The sequence below is a fragment of the Haliaeetus leucocephalus genome, unplaced genomic scaffold (assembly GCF_000737465.1).
Source record: "Haliaeetus leucocephalus isolate CR32 unplaced genomic scaffold, Haliaeetus_leucocephalus-4.0 Scaffold450, whole genome shotgun sequence".
NCBI classification, from domain to species: domain Eukaryota; kingdom Metazoa; phylum Chordata; class Aves; order Accipitriformes; family Accipitridae; genus Haliaeetus; species Haliaeetus leucocephalus.
Genome location: NW_010972886.1, coordinates 18,447,425 through 18,467,735, shown reverse-complemented (window position 1 = coordinate 18,467,735; position 20,311 = coordinate 18,447,425). Strand labels below are relative to the sequence as shown.

The 20,311-nt window shown below is 41.7% G+C and overlaps 1 protein-coding gene across 1 annotated transcript; it reads left to right on the top strand.

Moving 5' to 3' along the window:
- Positions 1-1,178: 1,178 nt before the first annotated feature.
- Positions 1,179-18,818, top strand: NPHP1 (nephronophthisis 1 (juvenile)). The gene is made up of 18 exons (XM_010574882.1): positions 1,179-1,470; positions 1,902-2,038; positions 2,484-2,688; positions 3,015-3,116; positions 3,968-4,059; positions 4,515-4,557; positions 5,096-5,180; positions 5,820-5,914; positions 6,580-6,708; positions 7,905-7,979; positions 8,720-8,830; positions 10,436-10,518; positions 11,764-11,840; positions 12,693-12,789; positions 13,198-13,310; positions 15,723-15,796; positions 16,624-16,668; positions 18,471-18,818. The coding sequence occupies exons 1-18, from the start codon at positions 1,414-1,416 to the stop codon at positions 18,744-18,746; spliced, it is 1,896 nt and encodes a 631-aa protein (XP_010573184.1). The 5' UTR covers positions 1,179-1,413; the 3' UTR covers positions 18,747-18,818.
- Positions 18,819-20,311: the final 1,493 nt, after the last annotated feature.

Here is a 20,311-nt window from a genome sequence, read left to right as displayed (position 1 = left end):
ATGCAAAGGCCGGGGTGTGCAATATCGAGTGCCTGTGTTCAGCAGAGCTGCTGTTCACTGGAGTGGGTGGTCCGAGCCACGCCTGCTCCATCCCAGTTGTGCTTACTTTACCAGTGAAGAGTGGATACCTTTTCATGGTGCGCCTTTTGGTGTTCTTAACCTCGAGACCGGCGGACCGGTAGAAATGGGGGCTTCTGTACAGCTCCCAGTGCCACGTCGTGGCCTTGCCTAGGTGGGAGTGCCATTTTGTGGAGGGGGGCGGGTAGCGATTCCCACTGAGCGTGAAGCGTGTGCTCGTGCACGTTTTCCAGCACAAGCTAGAAGCCGACGTACCGCAGGCTTTCGGGTTGCCCTGGGGAGGGCAGGCACAGGATTTACCTGCCTGCCGGGTGGCTGCAGGCCTGGCCGGCGATGAGTCCCTGCCTGGTGGGCCAGGGTTGGGTGAGGCCCTTCTGGCTCCGTCCCGCCGCCCAAAGCGGGGTCCGGCGGGGGTCCCCGAGGGCGGGGGAAGCCCCCAGCGCGGCCGGGCCCTGCCCAGCCCCCGCCTGACCCTCAGGCGGGCGCCCCGCGGCGCCTACAACTCCCGGCGTACCGCGCGGCCCGGAAGTGACGGCATCGCGCAGCGCCGCTGCCCGTCCCCACCCTTCCCCCCGTTGCCTAGCAACCATGTCGGGGCGGCGGGCGCGGGGCCCGCTGCAGCGGGTGCAGCGGCGGAGCCGGGAGCTGCAGGCGCAGGGACCGGGGGGGAACGGCCCGGCCCGGCCCGGCCCGGCCCGGGGAGCGGCGGGGCTGGGCTGGGCTGGCGGCTGACGGCACCTGTCCTGTGTTGCAGGTGGAGGCGGTGCGGGCGGAGAGCGCGGCGCCGGCCCCCGGGCAGCGGAAGGCCCTTTGGCAAAGGTGAGGCGGAGCTCCGAGGAGGTCCCACCGGCCGGCCCCTGCCCTCAGCCTTCCCCTCACTCTTGACTTTAGTAGCGTCCGGCGGCCAGGAGTTGCGTGGCTTAGCTCTGCGCCGTGGAAAGAACCGTCTCCCGGTTGCTCTGAGCAAAGCCCCCGGCAGATTCACTCCGTTCCCCGTCAGCTTTGCGTCAGAAGAAGGAGGAGACGGTCCCCTGTACGCCGTCCCGTTTTTCTCCTAATCGTACACATCTCTTCCGTGCCCCTTCTCCCTCGTCTGCTTCCCACTCCTCAAGGGCTGAGGTAGTTTTAAGTGGGAACTTGCACGTCGCAGGTAATAACCAGCTAATCTGCCGTTTGGGCTGGTATCGGTATTTGTCACGCTGCATGCACACAGAACTGGGCGAAGGTCTGAGTGTCTAAATGGACACGTTTCAGTAGGTATGCCTGATTTGGGTCACCCATCTATCTGAAGTTTAAGAAAATGCTATCTATCTGTCTTGCTGTCAATGCAGATGTATGCAGCTGAAGAAACTGGTGGATGAGAATAGAAATGCTCTTCATGATTTGAAAAAAGTAAGTATGGAGATGAATTTGTTAATGGTTTTCTCCAAAATGCATCATGGAGAGCATTTAGAGAACACCAGCCTCCTTCGATTTTAGGTGCCTCAGGACAAGGGCGATGCCTAGCACTGCACGATGCCCGACTGGGATCTCTGAGATCCATTTATGTTATTTAAAAGCACGTTTTTAATGCTTTATTGTGTATAAGTTCTGTGCTTATAATGTTTATCAACCCAACACATTATACTGGGAGTGGAGAATGCAGATTTGAAATTTAACACAAAATTTCGTCTTGGCAGAGTAAAAGGGCAAGAAAGATGTCACTAAACGGGGAGTGACAGCAGCCCAGGAAGGTGAAAGCTCGTAAGACGTGTGGAAACTAACTTTATAGGGGGACTTTAACTTTGATTCTTTGAGCAATTTGTTGTGTTCTTCTTTCTCAGGCTGATGAGCCTGCACCTGTGGGGAATTACAATCTGAGGAAAGAAGAAGAAGAAAAGCTATTGCTAAAACTCTCTCAGCAGCTGCAGAAACTTATTCTTGTCTTGGATCAGGATAATGTGACTACAAATCATGCGGCGTAAGTAGCTTAAACAAATATACTCTGCGCTTTTATTGAATTGTACACGTATGGTTGGAAAGGACCCTGAAAAATTGTTAGCTCATCCCTTTATTATTTTAACACACAGTTAAAAAAGAAGTGCTCATGAGCCAGCTCTTCTGGGGCTTATTTTCTTGATGCACTCGTGAATGACTCGCTGGAATTTTCTGAGGGTGTTGGTTAATAGCTGAAATGTAACGTGGCTGTTGAGAGGAGAGGATGCAATGTCATCTGCATGCTTAGGGAGGAAACACTATTGGGATTTTGGAGTTTTTTCAGATCAGGACAGAGAGTGAAACACAGGAATGAAAATTCTGTATCTGGATAATGTCCTTGCAGAGAAGCCCATGTTGCAAGGCTTTACAGCAATTTCAAGAAGTTTTGTTAAAATAATAATAAGAAAAGTTTGATTTATTTTGGGTAGGGTTGAAGAACATCAGAAAGATCCTCAAACAGAAGATGAAAATGAAGAAGAGGATGAGAGTCAAGATGAAGAAAGTAGTGAGGAGGAAGATAGTGAAGAAGCAGATGATGATGATGAGGACAAATTGTTGGATGATCCAAATGTTAAAGAATGTATTGCAGTGGGAAACTTTAATGCACAGCAGGAAGGGGACCTCACATTTACAGTAAACATGTCACTCTCAAAATTTTTTGACTGCAGATCATCCTGTATTAAGGAATAACACATAAATCCTATGCTTCTGGGATTCAGCTGGTTCTTTGTGGGATTCAGGGAGAAATGGCTTTTCCTGGTGTATGTTTGGCTTAGTGGAGTCCAGTGTCCTTTTGCCACCTTCTGTAGTGGCAGGGTCTGCCACAGTAGTCTGTGATCTCTGTTGTGGGAAAAATTAAGCTTTTGTGGTTTTGTTTGTGGTTTTTTTTTTTAATTGTGCTTGGAGCCATTTTGAAATACTTGGCTGTGTTTTGTTTCTGTCTCTTTCTAATGGCAAAGAAAGGTGAAGTCCTACTTATACATGACAAGAAGGCGGATGGCTGGTGGGTAGCCGAAAACTCGAAAGGGGAGAGAGGCCTCGTTCCTAGAACCTACCTTGCGGTTAGTGTGCTGCAACCTTCTTCTGTTCTATTCTCACCTCTGTTATTTTATGTATATTAATGATGATACAGCTGCATAAAATTGGTCATAATGCTTACATGGTGACACAGAGCAGTGTTTTGCCAGTTATTTGGAAATAACACTGTGTTTGTGCACATGTGTATGGAGATAGCTAGCAAAAGCGGTATTTTTGTCCCTTGTGAAGATGAGACATGTAAGTGCAGAGAAGTTTTTTGAATATTGAAGTCATAATCTTTGTCACTAAAGGTCAGCTCTGAAGACTCCAAGCTGATATGCACTAATTCGGGCTTTTCATAATTTATATGAAATGTGAGTCCATGTAAATGTTGGAGTATTTTGTAATTCAACAAGGTTTGGAAGAACCTCTTAAAAATGGATTTTAAAGCTTTGTAACTTTTTTTTAATTATTTTTAGAGTTGCTTACGCATGTTAGTTTATGTACTTATGCACACATATATCCAGTGAGCAATTATGGTGAACATTTAAATGTGGGTACACAGTTTGGATTGAGTGATCAGATGGAATAGAGCTTTTCACAATGTAACTAAAGAGCATGTTGAGTAGCTAGCTTTTTACTTCACGATGCTGATGTATTTCTCTTTTTAAAGAATCCACTTTGCAAATACATCCTCTTGCTTACTTGTAGGAATACTCCAATCCCTTGCTGTAGCTGCAGAACTAAGGGCAGTGTTCTGCAGTTACAGTGCTCTGGAGTGATGCATCACAGACAGAAAATCTCCTCTTCTAAACTATTAATGTGTGCTATGGTTGGAGAAAGAATGGAACTGTGAAGAAATCAAGCACTTTGCCATTTTGAATCCGAATTACAGGTCCATAATGAAGATGGTGAAAGCCAAGAGCAAAGTGAAGAACACGTAGAAGTGGTGGATGAAACAGCAGATGGAACCGAAATTAAAAAAAGGTAAATGGAGTGATGTGAAAGCAAATAAGTATAGAATTATTCTTCCTTTTCCTTAAATCTGGCAGTACATTTCTTTTCTTACAGTGAGTATACCTCACAAGGGTATTTGGTCCTTTGCATTTTTCTTTTTAGTACAGCAGTCACTTGCTTTTCTTTTTTTTCAGTTTGCAGACACACTTCTACTAGAGTGGTTTGTTGGGGAGTTTTGTTTTGGTTTGCCTTCCCCCCCTCCCCCCCCCAAAATCAAAGAATGACTGGGTCATGTATCGAGTTATGTTCCAGCTCATGAGACAGTCTAGCAATTAGTCTTAGTGGCTGGAAATATGTCATTACTAGGATCTCAGATAGGTATGGTTATTAAGCTGCTGCTATTTGAAAACAAGTCAATATTTAGTGTTTAAATTTTTGTCCACCTGAGGATGATATATTATAAAAAAACATTATTTTTCTTTCAGAACAGATTCTCACTGGAGTGCTGTAAGAAGAGCTATCACAGAGGTAGGTGTATCTCTTACATAGCAACTTCATCTACCATAATGTTAATTATTTTGTAGACGAGGTTTGCCTTTTACCAAACACTGTTTCTCATATTACAGATGGTTGTTTTTAATTAACATCTCTATTTTATTTTTTGTAGCAAGAAATGCTACGTGAATGTTCTTTAATGCTTTAGAAATGGGCTGCAGCCCAGCCTGTGTGTCTGAATGAAGATGCAAATAAGATGTCTTTTGTTGTTTTGCCACAGTAGTACTATACCATTTCTTTTTCAAGGGTATGATTTTGTTCTGTAACTGGCTTCTCTGCTGCTGCTTTGAAATGGAAGGGGGATTTAACAAAATAGGAGCCTGGGTTCACACATGAAACAGAGTAAAAGTTCCTGAGGATGGGCCACACTAGCTTCGGATGAGAAGAGGTGACTGATGCCCTGGGTCTTTGACATTGGTTGTGTGAGAGTTCTAAATTAGGATAGAATTAGCTGTTAAAATAGCAGGAATACTAATATCCTTTTTCTTTTTCTTTTTTTTTTTTGTGATAGAATGACACAGTAGAGGTACTGGCAACGATAGGAGCAATTCCTGCAGGATTCCGCCTATCCACACTTTTCCAGCTCTTAGAGGAAGGTATGATTTTCTCATAATAATTGCAGTACAGGATTCTCAAGTGTCTGTGGTGAGTTTCTTATCCTGGTTACTAGCCTATTGGACTAAAATCGGTATTGCTTAATTGTAGTTGGGTAATCTGTACAGGCTATACTTGACCCATCAAATAATGTATAAAAGCCTTTTTTTTTTCTTCTTCAGTTAAGTTTTAATTTATCTGTGTGAAATCCTGGCCACACAGAGGCAATGACAAATTTCCTAATGATTTCAAAGATTCCTCTTTGTCATATAGTTCCTGTTGACATTGCAGAAAATTATGAGGTTTTTTCCTTTAATCTTCCCTTTTTCTCGGAGACCTTTTGGAGTCTCTTCACCAAATATATTACACATCTCACATTTTGTTAGTCTTTTTGTTTAAAACTGTTTAAAATCAGTAGCTCTTTTTGTTAATTAAATTACTGTGCTTCTGGAATGAAATACTTACAAATAGTAAAAGTACCCTTTTTAAAGGGTGTTTGTAGAAGGTACCTTCATAGTTTTGTTTGGACCAGTCAAATATTCAAACAGACTTTAGCCACATCTGAATTTTGGGTGTCGTTCATTTTGTGGCAATAAAGATAATAAAAAAAATGTTAAGAATTTTTAAAATTACTCTTGTAGGCTATCAGTTTCGAGCAAGTTACTTTTTGCAGCCTGAACTTACTCCATCACAGTTGGCTTTCAAAGACTTGGTGTGGAACTCTGAAAAAAATACTGTGAGTATTACTGCTAAGAAAGCTATGATGCTTTTGGTTTGAGAGAAATGACAGGATCCCTAGACGTGAATTGCTAGAAATCTTTTGTATTGGTGGCCAAATATTGCTGTGAAACAGATGATGGATTTTGATGTCAATCCAGACTCCTTAGGCAGTAGATGTTACCACATCCTACTCTCTAATAGGCAAAAAAATGGTACAAATTGTCATGTTGGGTATCTTTTAAGAGTCACGTTTCATCTTAAGTTTGTGGGTTCCTTCGCTGTCTGGGGTGAAGCAGCTCTGTATGGGTGACTAGTCTGGATTTTTAAACCATGAACTTCTGCTAGGCACTGTGAAATCATGAATTTAAATCGTCGTCTTTCATTTTGGCTAACCATTATGTCTTCATCTGCACCATTTTTAGAATATTACTTTCTTCTCAAACTTTGATAGGACCTTCTATCTGTCACACTAAAATATTTGTAGTAATTTCCCTGGAAGAGAGCTAAAGGCTTATGAAGAAATTTTGCTGCTGCTGCTGCTAATACTACACAAGCTTTGTGGTTAGAAGAATCCAGTCTAGTGAACACTACGCTTGATCATCTCAGTAAATAAACACAAAATGATACCATGTGCAGGAGGACCCTGCAGATTTAATCCTTCTTCTGTTGTCTGTATTTCAGATCTATCCTAGACCAACTCGAGTATCCCTGATTGTGACTTTATGTAGCTGTAAAATGATTCCTCTCCCAGGAGTCAGTATACAGGTTCTCAGTAGACATGTTCGACTCTGTCTATTTGATGGCAATCGGGTAAGTTGTTTGGCTATCAAAAAAAGTCTGGATGAGGAGTGGATCTTTCAGGATCTTTCACGCTCTGGTTCCTCTGGTAGCCAACTCCTCCAGTTATCTCACTCAGAGACAGACACGCGCACACAATCTGCCTCCCAAGCCGCTTAACTGACTCTCCGATTAGTCTGGCTCAATACTTGCCTGTGATCACACGCTGACATACGTACCCTCACTCTGTCACTTGCAGTCACTGCAGACACATAGGCCCCCAGCGACCTGTGGTCTGTCTGGTTGCTGGCACCTAGATGTACACACACACATGCATTCAGAATAGAGAGCCCGTTCACCCAGAAAAGTAGTTATAAATGGAGTTTAATGAGAAAACAGGACAGGCTGCATTGATAGGTGCCAGGCATGTCCAGACATGCATACTTATCCCTCTATTTTCCCACCCTTGTTACTCCATAAAGCACCTCGTTCCTTCCCTTCTTTTGCCTTTGGTTTCTCCCCTGGACATCCCCATAGTAAGTCACCTGCGGTCCCAAAATGCCCTTCCCTGGCAGGCCAGTGTGTCATACCCCTAAGCAGTAACCCCTTTCAGTCTGGAAGGTGATCCAGTGAGCCGCTTCTGTTGACTCATCATGATGGGAGTTGCACCCAGCCCCTGGGGCTGTCTTGGGCAGCCCGGGGAGGGGCTGGGGCGGGAGCTCTGAGTCCCTAATTTCAGTTCCCCCACCTGCCATTGTGCCTCTTTTCTCCTTTATGTTTGTGGAGAAAAGCCTTTTCCAGGCTGATCTCTGTCCTGTGATAGCCTGGGACTAGCTGGGTCAGGGTCATATTCAGATTCCCCCACCTGCTGTTGATCCTCTGTGTTCCTTTGTGTGGATGAGTAGAGCAGCTTTTTTTTTCGTATGACAGAATCTAACGCTGATGATCTGACAGTTTTCTTTCAGCTGCACTGAACGGTCTTGGGGGCAAAGGTACTATTACTGTTGTATATGAAGCAAGGATGGTTGGAAAGTGCTCTGTGGCTTCAGAGAAAACTTCCTCTGTAGTCCCTTAAACTGAAACCATCTGATAAAGTTGAAGAGAAAGCGTAATTTTATCTTTGTTATGTGCAGTGTTGGATTAATCTGGGATAATACTGCATTTTCTTAAAACTGCATAGCTTTCCAGAAAAACTTGTCTTAGCTTTTTTCACCACTATCATGCTTTAGGTGCTGAGTAACATTCACACAGTGAGAGCTACATGGCAACCTAAAAATTCTCAAACATGGACCTTTTCTCCAAGGGTAGGTATCTCACTCAGGGAGTGACATAGCCAGTAACTATCTATTTACAGCTTCTTAATGATGTCTATTACTTCTGGTACTCATGTTGAAATAAAACGTACTGCAACCAAAATGAACATGCAGAAGAGAAAAGACTTGCTGAAGTGCATGAATTCAAACTTAAGCAAGTGTTTTAGCAAAAATACTTTGGACAAAAGAGTTGGGGGGGAAGGAAAAGTAGCAGGAGGGACTGGTGATCCAGCTGCTGGCAGTGGTCAACTCTCAATCAATATCAGGTGCACACTATATGTGGTGTTCATGGAGAAGGGAAGAGGCTAGCCAGTTTGCATGTGAGCTTTTGCTTTGCTTTCATTAAAAAAAGAGCACATGGTTTGTCCCGTGTTTCAGGTGCCATGCAGGGCCGCATTCACAGCAGGAGTGTTGTCATGTTTTACCCCAGTTGTTGCTGTGTTCTTGGAGGGAATTAAGTGCTTTTTGACATCTAAAGTTCTTTAATAGCTTGTAATCACACACAAAAAAAGTACCTTGGTAGCATAGCTGTGTTTCATGGCAAGATAAAGAATAAGGGGAGCAAGGTTTCAACCAAAATTGGTTCTTTACTCATCCTTTTCTTTTATTTGCAATGGGATTGGGTCCGAGATCTTACGTGAATGAGTGATGTGTTCAATGGCCTTTAAAAATCAGAGGGTTTTTTTAATAGCTACATTCACCATTTTTTCCTCCCCCTCTTTCTGTATTAGGTAACGGGCATTTTACCCAGCTTGCTTGATGGTGACTGTTTTGTCAGATCCAACTCTGTGTCTTCAGACATTGGTATATTATTTGAACTTGGCATCACTTATATTCGCAATGTAAGTGTGTAAAGTTGCAGTATAAATCATTCCAAGCACAGGTTTATAAAGTTAACCAGCTGTTCCATGTTCAATGTTAAGCTGCAGTATCCCAGCAGCAAACTGTGAGATCCAAATGGAAATTTAGCTGAACTTTTCCTAGCTTACTATGAGATTGTCTTCCTTTTGGCTTCTGGGAGGAAGGAGAGAGATGTTGGGTTTTGCAACTTTTAGTTCTAGTCAATATTTAGAGAATAAAAGACTTTCTGACTAGTGGACACAAATGTACCTTTATTTACACTGAAATAACTTCTGTTAGTCTGCCAAAGATCTTATGTAATGTGGTTGCAAAGGACCAATTCTCTCTTCACTCCTGCATTGTTTTTCTATCTTTGTGATTTGTTTCAGACTACTGTGCTATATAGTTTGGAAACTAAAATTTTAACTGTTTAAATAGTATGGATACTGGTTTCTAGCTGCAGTTGATACAGATATATCCTATCCATCTAGGATATGCTTCTGAAAAGTACAATGGGTAATGGCACAATAGATGGTAAAGCCCCTAAGAACTACCGTAATAGAAGGTGGATGCATGCAGGAGCATAAGAAACACTTAATATTTGGAGGATACGAGCTTTTTGGAACAGGTCACTGTTCTGAAAGATCTCAGCCATTTTGTCAACAAGACTGACTCGAGTCTTGCTGCCTCTTTCTGAACACTTAATTTTCATTATGGTTGCAATCTTACTCAGGTGAATCTTGGCAATCAAGTCAATCACGGGTGAAAGATGGAAAGTGGGGTAACCACGATGGTTAGCAAGCAGGGTAGTAAATGGTGGGCAACAGAATTCTGAAAAGGTGGATAGAGAAGTTGCAAAGGGGAGTATTGCTGTATTTGCTCTTTCACTAATACCTATATGAACTTAGGGTGCAGGAGTGCAGTGCTGATTAAGTGATGGTTCAGAGAGACCTAATGGGGCATAATGGCCCTCCTCAGGCTAATTGGAGTAGTCAAGATTATGCAAAGTTGTCTGGTTCTGTTAACAGCGTAAGTGTAAATGAAGGCTGGAGTGTGTACAAGTTCCTACCTGTTAGTGCTTTTGGGGTCTGGAAACAGATGGGCTGGCACACAGGATCAGCTCCCTTTCCCAGGCACTGTCTCTGGTACTATGAATAAAGCCTCCCGATGCACAGGGTCACTGCCTTGGAAACTGTTAACTCTGGAATCAGATGGGTAAATCCTCTGGGTAAATTTTTTTCCCTCCTTCTTTTTGTCCTGCATTCTTCAGAGCATCAGTGCAGGTTTGGGGTTTTTTACCTTTGTATCTGTGCATTTCTTCTTTTTCAGGAGCTTGATCTACTTAGGTTTCTCTTAAATGTGTATTTCTTGGCTTAATAAATCCTTGTCTCTTAAATATGTTCATGGACGATCAGCCTCAGTATAACTGTGTGTGCTGTTTAGAAAATATCTTCAAACACCTGCAAATGCCCCATAATCAATGTTTGCTTACCACAGATCTGGGGCTTTTACCATTTTAGTGTGATTATTCTAAATAATTGTTTGTGATTCAGTTACTCATTCTGGTCTAGCTGCTCAAGTTATTTACGTTTCTCCTTTTTTTCTAGTCAACAGGTGAAAGAGGAGAGCTAAGCTGTGGCTGGGCATTCCTGAAGCTTTTTACTTCTAATGGAATGCCTGTTCCTTCCAAGTAAGCTTATTATGTTGTCATCTCTCTCTCTCTCTCTCTCTCTGTATATACATCTATTTTAGGCTAGGAGTAGGGGCAGGTGTAATCCAGACTAATGTGCAGGTTGTACCTGGTCTTTCAGTGAGAATGCTGGTCCTGCTTCCCCACCCAGTGTATGTTCTACTAAGTTTGTGTGGGAAAAGTGCTCCCTGGACCCAACATTCAGGTTTGAAATGTTGCAAGTGAATATGTGTTTAAAAATATTCTTCAGTGGAATTTTAAAACCATGGAAATGTCTGAGTTAATAGGGAGTTATATAGAGGTTTGTTTATATAAAATAGAATCATTACCTAAATTGAAGGTGACAAGGTCCTTTTTGATTCTGGCTCTTCTTTATGTGCACTTTGCTGTATATATGTAAAAATTAGGAGATTGGTTTCTAAGACCTGGGAGCAGGTAAGAGCTGTTGTGAATGAAGCTCTTACCATTCACTTGGAGAGTGTGAATAAGCTTGTATTTTGTAGCTGATCTATGATTAGTTCATGGGTCCAAAAATCTTAAAGAATAATAAAATGTATGTATTTCTATTTTATTAAATGTAGGAAAGCTTTCTGTTAATTTACAGAAATGATTCATTGTAGATCAGACTTGCAATACTTGCTTTTTACCAAATATATATACAGACATATATATGTGTATTCTGAATATATTTGGATTACAGGGCAAAAAAAATATCCACAAGAGACCTCTGCTGTTCTCTAAATCTCTTCTAAATCTGATCTCTTAACATTGTTTTTCTATTCCATTATGTTAAAGATAGTATCTAGAGAGTGAAATTGCATGCTTGCTTCAACAGTGACTTAGTCTTGACAGAACTGGGATTACATTATTATTCAACATTTTAAATCTTCCATATCTAAAATTTGCTCCATAAACAATGACTCCTCAAAAATATTTTAGTGAAACAATTGCTAAATTTCATATAAGAAAAATACTGGGAGTCATGTGGAAAAGAATCAATGTTGCTAATTTCTTCTAAAATAATTAACTAGTTTCCCAGTATAATACAAGTTTCAAATTTATCATTTGAGGTTTGGTTACTTCATTAGGTGTAGTCATTTCTTATAAAATACTAGTCATAACATCAAGCACCATGTTGGTTTTTCATTTGAGATAGCAGGTTTCTTTCTTTCTCAGAAAGATGTTGTGCTGTTCTCACATATCCTTACATCTTTTCATTTGAACTATGCTGCTCTTCTTTCACAGGATGTATGAGCTGCTATTAAATGGTGGTACTCCCTATGAAAGAGGCGTTGAAGTTGACCCATCAATATCAAGAAGAGGTGTGGTTTCTCCTAAACATTATATAAATGAAATGATACAACAAATGCTGTACCTGTTTTACAACATGCTGTCATTATCTCCCATTAGCATGCAGTCACCACAGCCTGGTTTGGTTTTGTGTGCTCTCATTTTGCGTGCTCTCTCATGAGAGTTGATTGTTAGGGCTGGTGGGATTCAGAACTATCTGCCAGTGCTAATGTTTCTGTAATTTCCAGTTTTTGCAGGTTGAGGGTTATTTCTGATAAATGTATTCAATTATTTCTTTAGCTGCACTTAACACTTCTTGGCTATGGGGTGATGGTGCAAGGCTCAGCAGTTACACTGGTCTGAAGAGTTCCCAAGCCAGGCTGTTCAATCCCATATCACTTATGCACAAGTTGCACATGTGCATAAACACGCTACAGAATATCTCTACTGGTTCTTCCCTGCGGGGTTGAATAAAGCTTCGCTAAGGGTTGGTTCAGATGACAGACCACATGTGTTTTAAATAAGGGTGGCTGTGGCTTTCCTCTGGAAGCTGTAATAACTTCCATTTGCCAGTGACACATGCCACAAGCTACAGAAGCCTTTACCTTTTGGGTTTGGACACTTACCTCTGCATTACTCCCTGCATATTATGAACCCACCATCCTCGAGAGAGGTAATAGTTTATGTTAGACTAAATGTTGATATAGCTGATATGTTGGTATGTTTTCAGATGTTCAATTCCTCCTGGTTTTTAGACCATCCTTAAACCATTACAGTTACAGCAAAGCATCTCTTTCCAAATTTAAATGTCCATTCTTGTAATATAATGCTTAGTATTATCTCAAAATGACAGATTTCATATCGGGTATTTATTTCTTAAGCAGGCAGTGGTGTTTTTCAACAGTTTATAACACTCAAGAAACAGCCTGTGCTTGTAGTGAAACTGAGGTCATTATGTGCACAGTCAAAAGACATCCTGAAGTAAGTATGCATGTGTGCTGCCATAAAATGAAATTTCATATAGCCTAGAATGGTTCCAGAGGTCTAAAGTGTTCCCCTTCCCTCAAACACTGGCTATGGAAAAATCTGAGGGTCGTGTCACCTGCATATTGTACTTGATCTCTGTTTGACGCTTAGAGCTATTTTGTTGAAAACAACTGAAGAGTCTTTAAGTTTAGATAATATTCAAAACTGCAACAGCAGGAGTCTGGGTTTTGTAGCTGTATCAATGTACACCTTAAAAAGTTGTGATAGATTCAGGGAGATGCCAATATGAGCTAATAATCATCTCCATGAAGCTGTCATTACCCTCAAGTTTTGGTGAACAATGCTTCGTAGGAGCAGTTTTCAATAAAAATCTCAACTGCATGTTCTTTATTTTCTCAACAGTTTGCTACCAGAAACATTAATTGGCAGTATGTGCTACATCCATCTCTTGATATTTTATCGACAAATACTTGGTGATGCACTCCTGAAAGACAGAATAAGCATGCAAAGCACAGGTAAGAATTGCTGTTGTGGAGGAAAACTCGGTAATGGAGAGTGTGTTGGAGAAAGACCAGGTTCCTGAAGAGAATTACTCTCGCCAGAGTCTTCCTTTTGTAACCCCCACTGACACAGGGTACTTGCAGAATTTTGTTTCCTGGTAGTGCTGGTATTGACCGACCATCTCACAAGGTTAGGAGGTCATGCTCCCTGTGTAGAGGATTTCAGTGCTTCAGCTTTCAGTCTGCAGGTGTTGTGGGGACAAATAGAAAGCCGTTGTCCCTGCTGATAAAAGAGAACAGCCTCTTGCTGTGAATACCACTACTCAGTGTGTTTGCATTTCAAACTAGTAATATTTCAACTCGCATCTAATGTGTTGCCCTGTTTGACATCAGTTCACATCACAGAACGCAAAAACCACAAGAACAGTTTTGTTTTCTGTGAAGTATGAATTAAGTGCTTTCAGTGAGTTCTCATTAAAAAAAGCCTATGTGGATAGGAAAATGGTTATTTCTAAATAAATAAATAAAAAGCAAATAAAGATAAAGGATTATTTGCAAGAGAAATATTTCCTTTTCACCACCCATGCAATGAGAGATCAGACACGCACACAGGTTTACTCATTCATTTCTAGTGTATGCATGTTCTCTGAGTTACAGAAGAGATTAGGCAGATGTTTTTGTTATTGAGGCTAAGTCATCCTCTTTATTTTTTTGTTAATTATTATTTACTTACTGACTAATGCAGCAGGGAGAGACAGAAATGGAAGAGTTCTGGTTTTAGAACTCAGTATCTTGCTCTGATTTTGCAACTCTATCTTATTCTTTCCACATCTTTCCTTCAACAGAACTGTAATAGTTTATAGTCGTCTCCATTTTAAAATCAAATTGAAATACGGAAAAATTACATTTCTTAACTGTACTACAGGTGAATTTATATTGGTACTGCAAAGTGATTTTTCTTGTGTTTTCTCCTGCCTCTTCTCCAGACTGAATTACGTATCATCTGTTCCTACTGCAAATAAATTTGCTTGTGCACTTACTAACATTTTTAACTTACAATCTTTAGCCATACTTAAGCATCTGAATTACAGGTTCATCTTTCAAAGGTGCTCAGAACTTAACTCCCTTCCTGATTTTCTTGCACTTTAATATACATTCTGAGTATACTGATTTCAGTATCCGAAAGTCAGACCCTTTCATAAATTAATGCTTTATTTCATAAACTTACCACAGAGAAACTGAAAATGCTTAGTTTTTAAAGGGCACTTGAGAACCACTATACTTACTTGATTTGATCTTTATAACGTAGGACAATAGATCAGGCTGATAACCTCTCCTGCAGCTAAATTGCATCCATTTGGATTCAGACTTCATTTGAAATGATTTAAAGGCTTTACCCCAGCATTTCAAAAGTTGTTCTGGTAGCCATTTTCTACTTTTTTCTGGTGTAACAAAACAAGATTTCTCTTATTTCAAAATCAACTATCACTTTAGAAATAGGCAACTTAAAATGCCTGTTTTATTTCACAAAAGCAATTGGTTCTGGCTTGCTTCTGTGAAATGTTTTGTTATTTGTAAATGGTTAGCGTTTACTAAACTTTCCATCAACTTCAACATGAAGAAACAACAGTGTACATTAAATATTTAAAATCGTAAGAGAAAGAAAACACTTCAACCAAAATTCCTCTATATGTCACTTGTAGCACTCTTGTAATCTCATCCACAATCTCATTAACTAAAATAATGACAAGACCCCTGTGCCACTGGGGCTCAAGATTTGCTGTGTGTCATAACAGAGAGCTTTGATTCCTGCTAGTCATGGGGAGGCAGCTCTGCCTTGCCTGATTTTGATACAGCTGGCCTGTTCAGCTCAAGCAGGAGACCCAGCTATTACCTGGTAGCTAACCTGAAAGGCATGCAGGAGACCTGTGCAGTTTGATGATGTGCCCCATTTGGTAAATTTACTATGCCACTTGTTACCCGGTTATCTTAAAATCGCACACAACACAAGCAAGGTTAAGGTAGAATGAAAGTGTGTTTATTCATAACATCCAATTAAGGCAGCACAATTTCGGATGTTTATAAAAAAGACAGGTGCAGAAATGAGGAAAAACACCTCAGTCTACCCCTAGGTTAAATCAGTAAGGACTCTTGCTTGCTCGCTTCTCCTAATAAAACAGCAATCATTTTTTGTCTCGTCTCTCAGGTTAACTCTGTCTCTCAGCCACTGAGAGTTTGCTACAGTCAGAGAGTGCAGTTGTTAGAGAGCTTTTCTACTTTCCCTGCTGCTCTGGAGTACTGTTACAGCTAATTTTTCCTTTGAAGTAATCTGAGTGGAGGGGATGTGCTGAATACATTGATGTGTCAATACCTTGAAAACCATCCTGTTTCTTCCTTAGCCTTGAATGTGTTTGTTTTCCATTTCAGATTTAATCTGTAATCCTATTTTAACAACTTTCCCTCAACTCATGGATCAGCCAGACCTGATGGATGCACTTCGGGTATGTTATCTACATATTGTTCAATTACATCTGACGTGTCAGGATTTCCAGATAGTTTTGCAAAATTTGAGATTTTTTTTTATCCTGTGGAAAGATAAATAAATGGAAAAGCCAAACAGCAGAAAAAGTTTTATAATTGTTTCAAGTACGTGCATATCTTGTGTGTCTTAGTGCCTTCAAAACTGCAAGAGAACGCTTGAGTACATTCAGAAGGGATGCAAAGGCATGAATTGGCTAGTTTGAGCACTGCTAGCCATGTAGCCAGAGCAAGAGAGTGCTCAGGTGGATTAGCTGTCTGAATGTTCTTCTGGCTTGTAGGACAGTGCTGCTTTCATGACAGGGAGGAGCTGACTTAGCTTCTGACTGGCAGGACAGTGCTCACCGTATTTACACTGCAGTCCCTCGCAGGCATCCTAGTACCAGACAACAACAGCCGAGTTATTTCTGCCTGAAGGACACTTCTGTTAGAAGCTGTCAGCCTTTGGGGTTAGGCTGTATTTCTCCATCCTTGTAGGGTAGAAAAAAATCAACCTCAGTTGTAACTGATTTTTCTGAAAAGAAAGGATCCCCTTGATTTCATTTATATGGCTCTGATAATTTCAAATCTCCAAATCCTTGCATCTGTAAAATTTGGTGGAATGGCTGTTTGCTTAAATCAACTAAACTGGCACAAGGGAGAAATGGGGAGTATGAGGAAAGCGGGACTGCAACACGAGCTTAAACTACTGCGGGATTGGATTGCAGTGAGAGAGATTTTTGCAGCTAAAAATGGAATTGCTTTAGATCTCCACAATCTCAGTCTGATTTTACATTTCATTTCATTTTAGAGTGCTTGGGCAGATAGAGAAAGAACATTGAAGAGATCTGAGAAGGTAATAAAGTACAGGTTTTTCTTTGACATATATTCAATCTAATTCGAACCAGAAGCTGTCAGTGTTATTGCTAGTTAACTTTTCCTCTCACCATACATTTATTTAGAAAATGTAGATAAGCTAAATGCAGTTCTTAACATTTCTTACCCATATTTCTAACAGTACACTAGGAGAAGGAACATGAAATTAACTTGTAACTTTTTGTCTCAGTGTTTGTATGTGGTTGTTAGTGGGGAAGCTATTACAGGTTCATACCCGAAGCGTGGCTCCTTTTCATGATGTGCTTCCAATACTTGACTGGTAAAAGCTTTCCACTGGTACAAAAGGGGCTGTGTATGCCCACAAAATAATCTTTCTGCCTCCAAAAAGACTGTGAGCTCCTCCCACAGTCTGCCTGGAAAAAGGTCCCCAAATTCTGCAAATCTCCCTACCTCAGACAGTTGTGATCTCCCATTTTGGCATGTAGACAGCTGGAGAAGAACTGAATTGGCCATGTCACCAGGTTTACCTGTACCTTGTCCTACCTTCTGTCCTCTGGACAAAGAGAAGCTGTAGGTATCTGAATGAGAAAGGCATTGGTTCTTGATCCAAGACACTTCACTTCTTGGGAGCAGCAGCAGGGTATTTCATTCATTGTGCGTGCTACTGAATAGATACACAAAGAGATCTCCCTGTTTATGCAAACAAAATGCAATGCTCTTGAGTCAGAATCACTTTTTCAAGGCCATTCATCCAAAATGAAAGCTGATCTGCTCAAAGAATTAGTAACTCCTCGCTATCCCAGAACCATCCAGTTTTACCTGATTTGTCATGTGCCACTCCCATGGTAGGATTGCTGCCTGGCGAATTCTTACTCCTTGCATGGTTATATGATGCTTAGCTGCTAAATCTCCTGCTGAGACGTGAAGTGTTCAATGCCAGTCATAGCGCTCGCATTTCTAGAATGTTTCTGGAAGAGTTCGGTGGTCAATGAGTTTTCCAGGAGGCAGTGCTCTGTGCGTGTCCTTCTTGCATGAAGGGGTTTTTCTAGTGTTCCTGTGGAAAACGAGGCACACAAATCTTGTCTAAAGTGGTTGGGATCTTTCAGTGTTTGATAATTGGCCAGGCTGATTCTTAGTTTCTGGGTTTTGCAAACTGGTCTTTACAGGGGAGGGCATAATTCTTGCCACACACAGAATGTCCTGTCAAAGTGTGAAATAACACTACTTATGGTGTGGCCTTACCTCCTGCTAAGAGCCACGTGCTGCGCGGAGCGTGGGATTGTTGCAGCTCTCTGCCTAGGGCAGTAGAGAAACAAGTGGAGTTTGGGCTTCCGAGGTGGGGAGGATCTGGCACTTGCCCGGCGGCCATGGCAAAGAGTCTCTCAGTCTGTACCTGCAGAGGCTGTGGGGAACAGTTGTCAGACGCTGGTGTTTTTAGGAAGAAATAGAAATACTCCATGAGCAAAGGGCTCTCAGTGACCCTTGTACAGATTGCCGTTTTGTGGTAACACTGCCAGGGTTTGGCTGTGTATCGCTGTTGTTTGTTGTTTGGAAGAATAGGTGGGTTGAAGAGCAGATTTGTTGATCTGTAGTTCATATAGTGTAATTCTTGGTGGTGAGTTTAAGGCTCATCCAAGCTAACTGACGTTTGCTTAGGAAGGTCAAATCTCATCCCGTTGTTATCCTGGGAACTTGGGGTTAGTCAAATGTTTTCTTGTTTGTTTGTTGGTTTTTTTTTTTCCTGCGTACAATACTTCTGGAGAAGAGCTTGGCAACACCACGTATTTGCACTGAAGTATTTTCAAATACTCTTCTCTGCAGAGAGATGGAGAATTTCTGAAGTCTCTGTTTGTCCTGGTGTACCACGACTCTGTCTTCCCTCTCCTCCAGTCCACTTTCCTCCCTGACTACAAATGGGCTGAGGAAGAGTCTGAAGCATCTCGCTGGAAGGCCATTGCTGACTTTTTGAAAAAGAGCCGAGAGAATGATGGTGCACTTCAGTATTTGCTGTCACCAGAAAACACTCACAGAGCCTTTGATATTTCAGAGCTGGCTTACGATTTCTTAGAAGTGAGGAAAAACAATCCTGGGGTATGAATGGATTATAGAAAACAATACGGGCTACGTAAGAATGGGGTAACAATATAAATAAATTCTTACAAAAAAGAAACTGTGTACTATCTGAATTGTAATGAATATTTTAACATATTTAACATTTTGAGAGACTAAAATTATTTTACCAGTTTAACTAATGTAAATTGTATTTTAAATTTTGCCCTTTGGAATGTTAGACAAGGCTATGGTTGTCTGTTGCTAAGTGTACCTGTTGTAGCCACATCGAGTGTCCTATTTTGCCTAAGCTGAGCAAATGCTGAGGCAGCACTTTTCTCCTCTCGTGCAGCTTCCAATTAATTTACAATTTTGTTTTAATCAGGGTGAACAAAAGACTCTTTTTCACAGTACCCCAGTCGATGGGTAACAGGCAAGGAAAATAGCAATGACCTTTAAGAATGCTGCTGAGCAAGGTCAGCCAGGTTAGGGGAAAAAACTCATCTCTTGTCCAATCAGTGGACAGCAGGCTGCTCTGTATTTAGACTGTTTTACTGTTTTTCTTTCCCACTCAGGAAAAGGTTGGGTTATTCATAGGAATGTGCTTGACCCACCTAATTCAAATAAAAGCTGGTAAGAATTCAGGGCACGCTGTGTTTCCCCTGCACACGGTCATGCCATACGGTAGTTCCCTCTGTGCTGACTTTCTAGGGCAGGCTAAGATGCTGCGGGGTACTCCTCAGGTGGACCAGGATGTTAAAGGCTTCTTTCCCTGAGCAGTTTGTAACCACAGGCTGTATGTGCTGCCTGCTCCCAGTGGGAAGTTATTCATCCGATTTCTCTTTTGTGCTGGAGTGTCCGGATGCTATCGACATGCTGATGGGTATGTTGCCACCGTGTCCCACGAGGCAGGCAGGCACTGAGTCACATGTGGATTTAAGTCTCAGCCAGGCACTAGTTTTGTCTGGTATGAAATGTTGTTTTAAAGCCAGATCTTTCAAAGACCACAGCACACTGCATGGAGCCCGAAGCCAGCTCCCACTGACAGCATTTGTAAACTGGAGCCTCCAGAAATGCCACAAAGCACTTCCCCCTGGCCTAGGAGGGGCTCGGACAATAAGAAGCAGCATGGATTTGATCTTTGCTCTGTATTGTGCAAGAGCTTGTCATAGACTCTAAATTCTTCGGGCATCACATCCTAACAGAGAGATATGGTATTTTACTAGGATGTTGTCCTCGTGCTGTAGCGTGTTGTCTAAGTTAGTGGAGTCATTCTGTCCTCTCTAGGCCATGAGGCAGATGCCACCTTCAGCCTTTCATCCCACCAGTTATTGGTGAGTTACGGGGTGAGGCAGAGTCTGCTGGAGGAAACGGCATGTGCTTGTTGAATCCAACAGGTAGAAATGAAAGCTGTCCCAGTAGCTGTCCTTCAGACCCTTGCGGGCACTTAAGAGCACACAGGCAAACCCTCCCGTGTTTTACCACTGCGTTGAGTTGTCTGTAAAAAACGTTCAGCTGCAAGTTTTTGAAGGCTGGACGTGCCCAGTGGGTGTGGGGGAATCTGATGTGAACACGGAGCAGAAACCTGAACAGAAAGGGGAGGAGGCAACAAC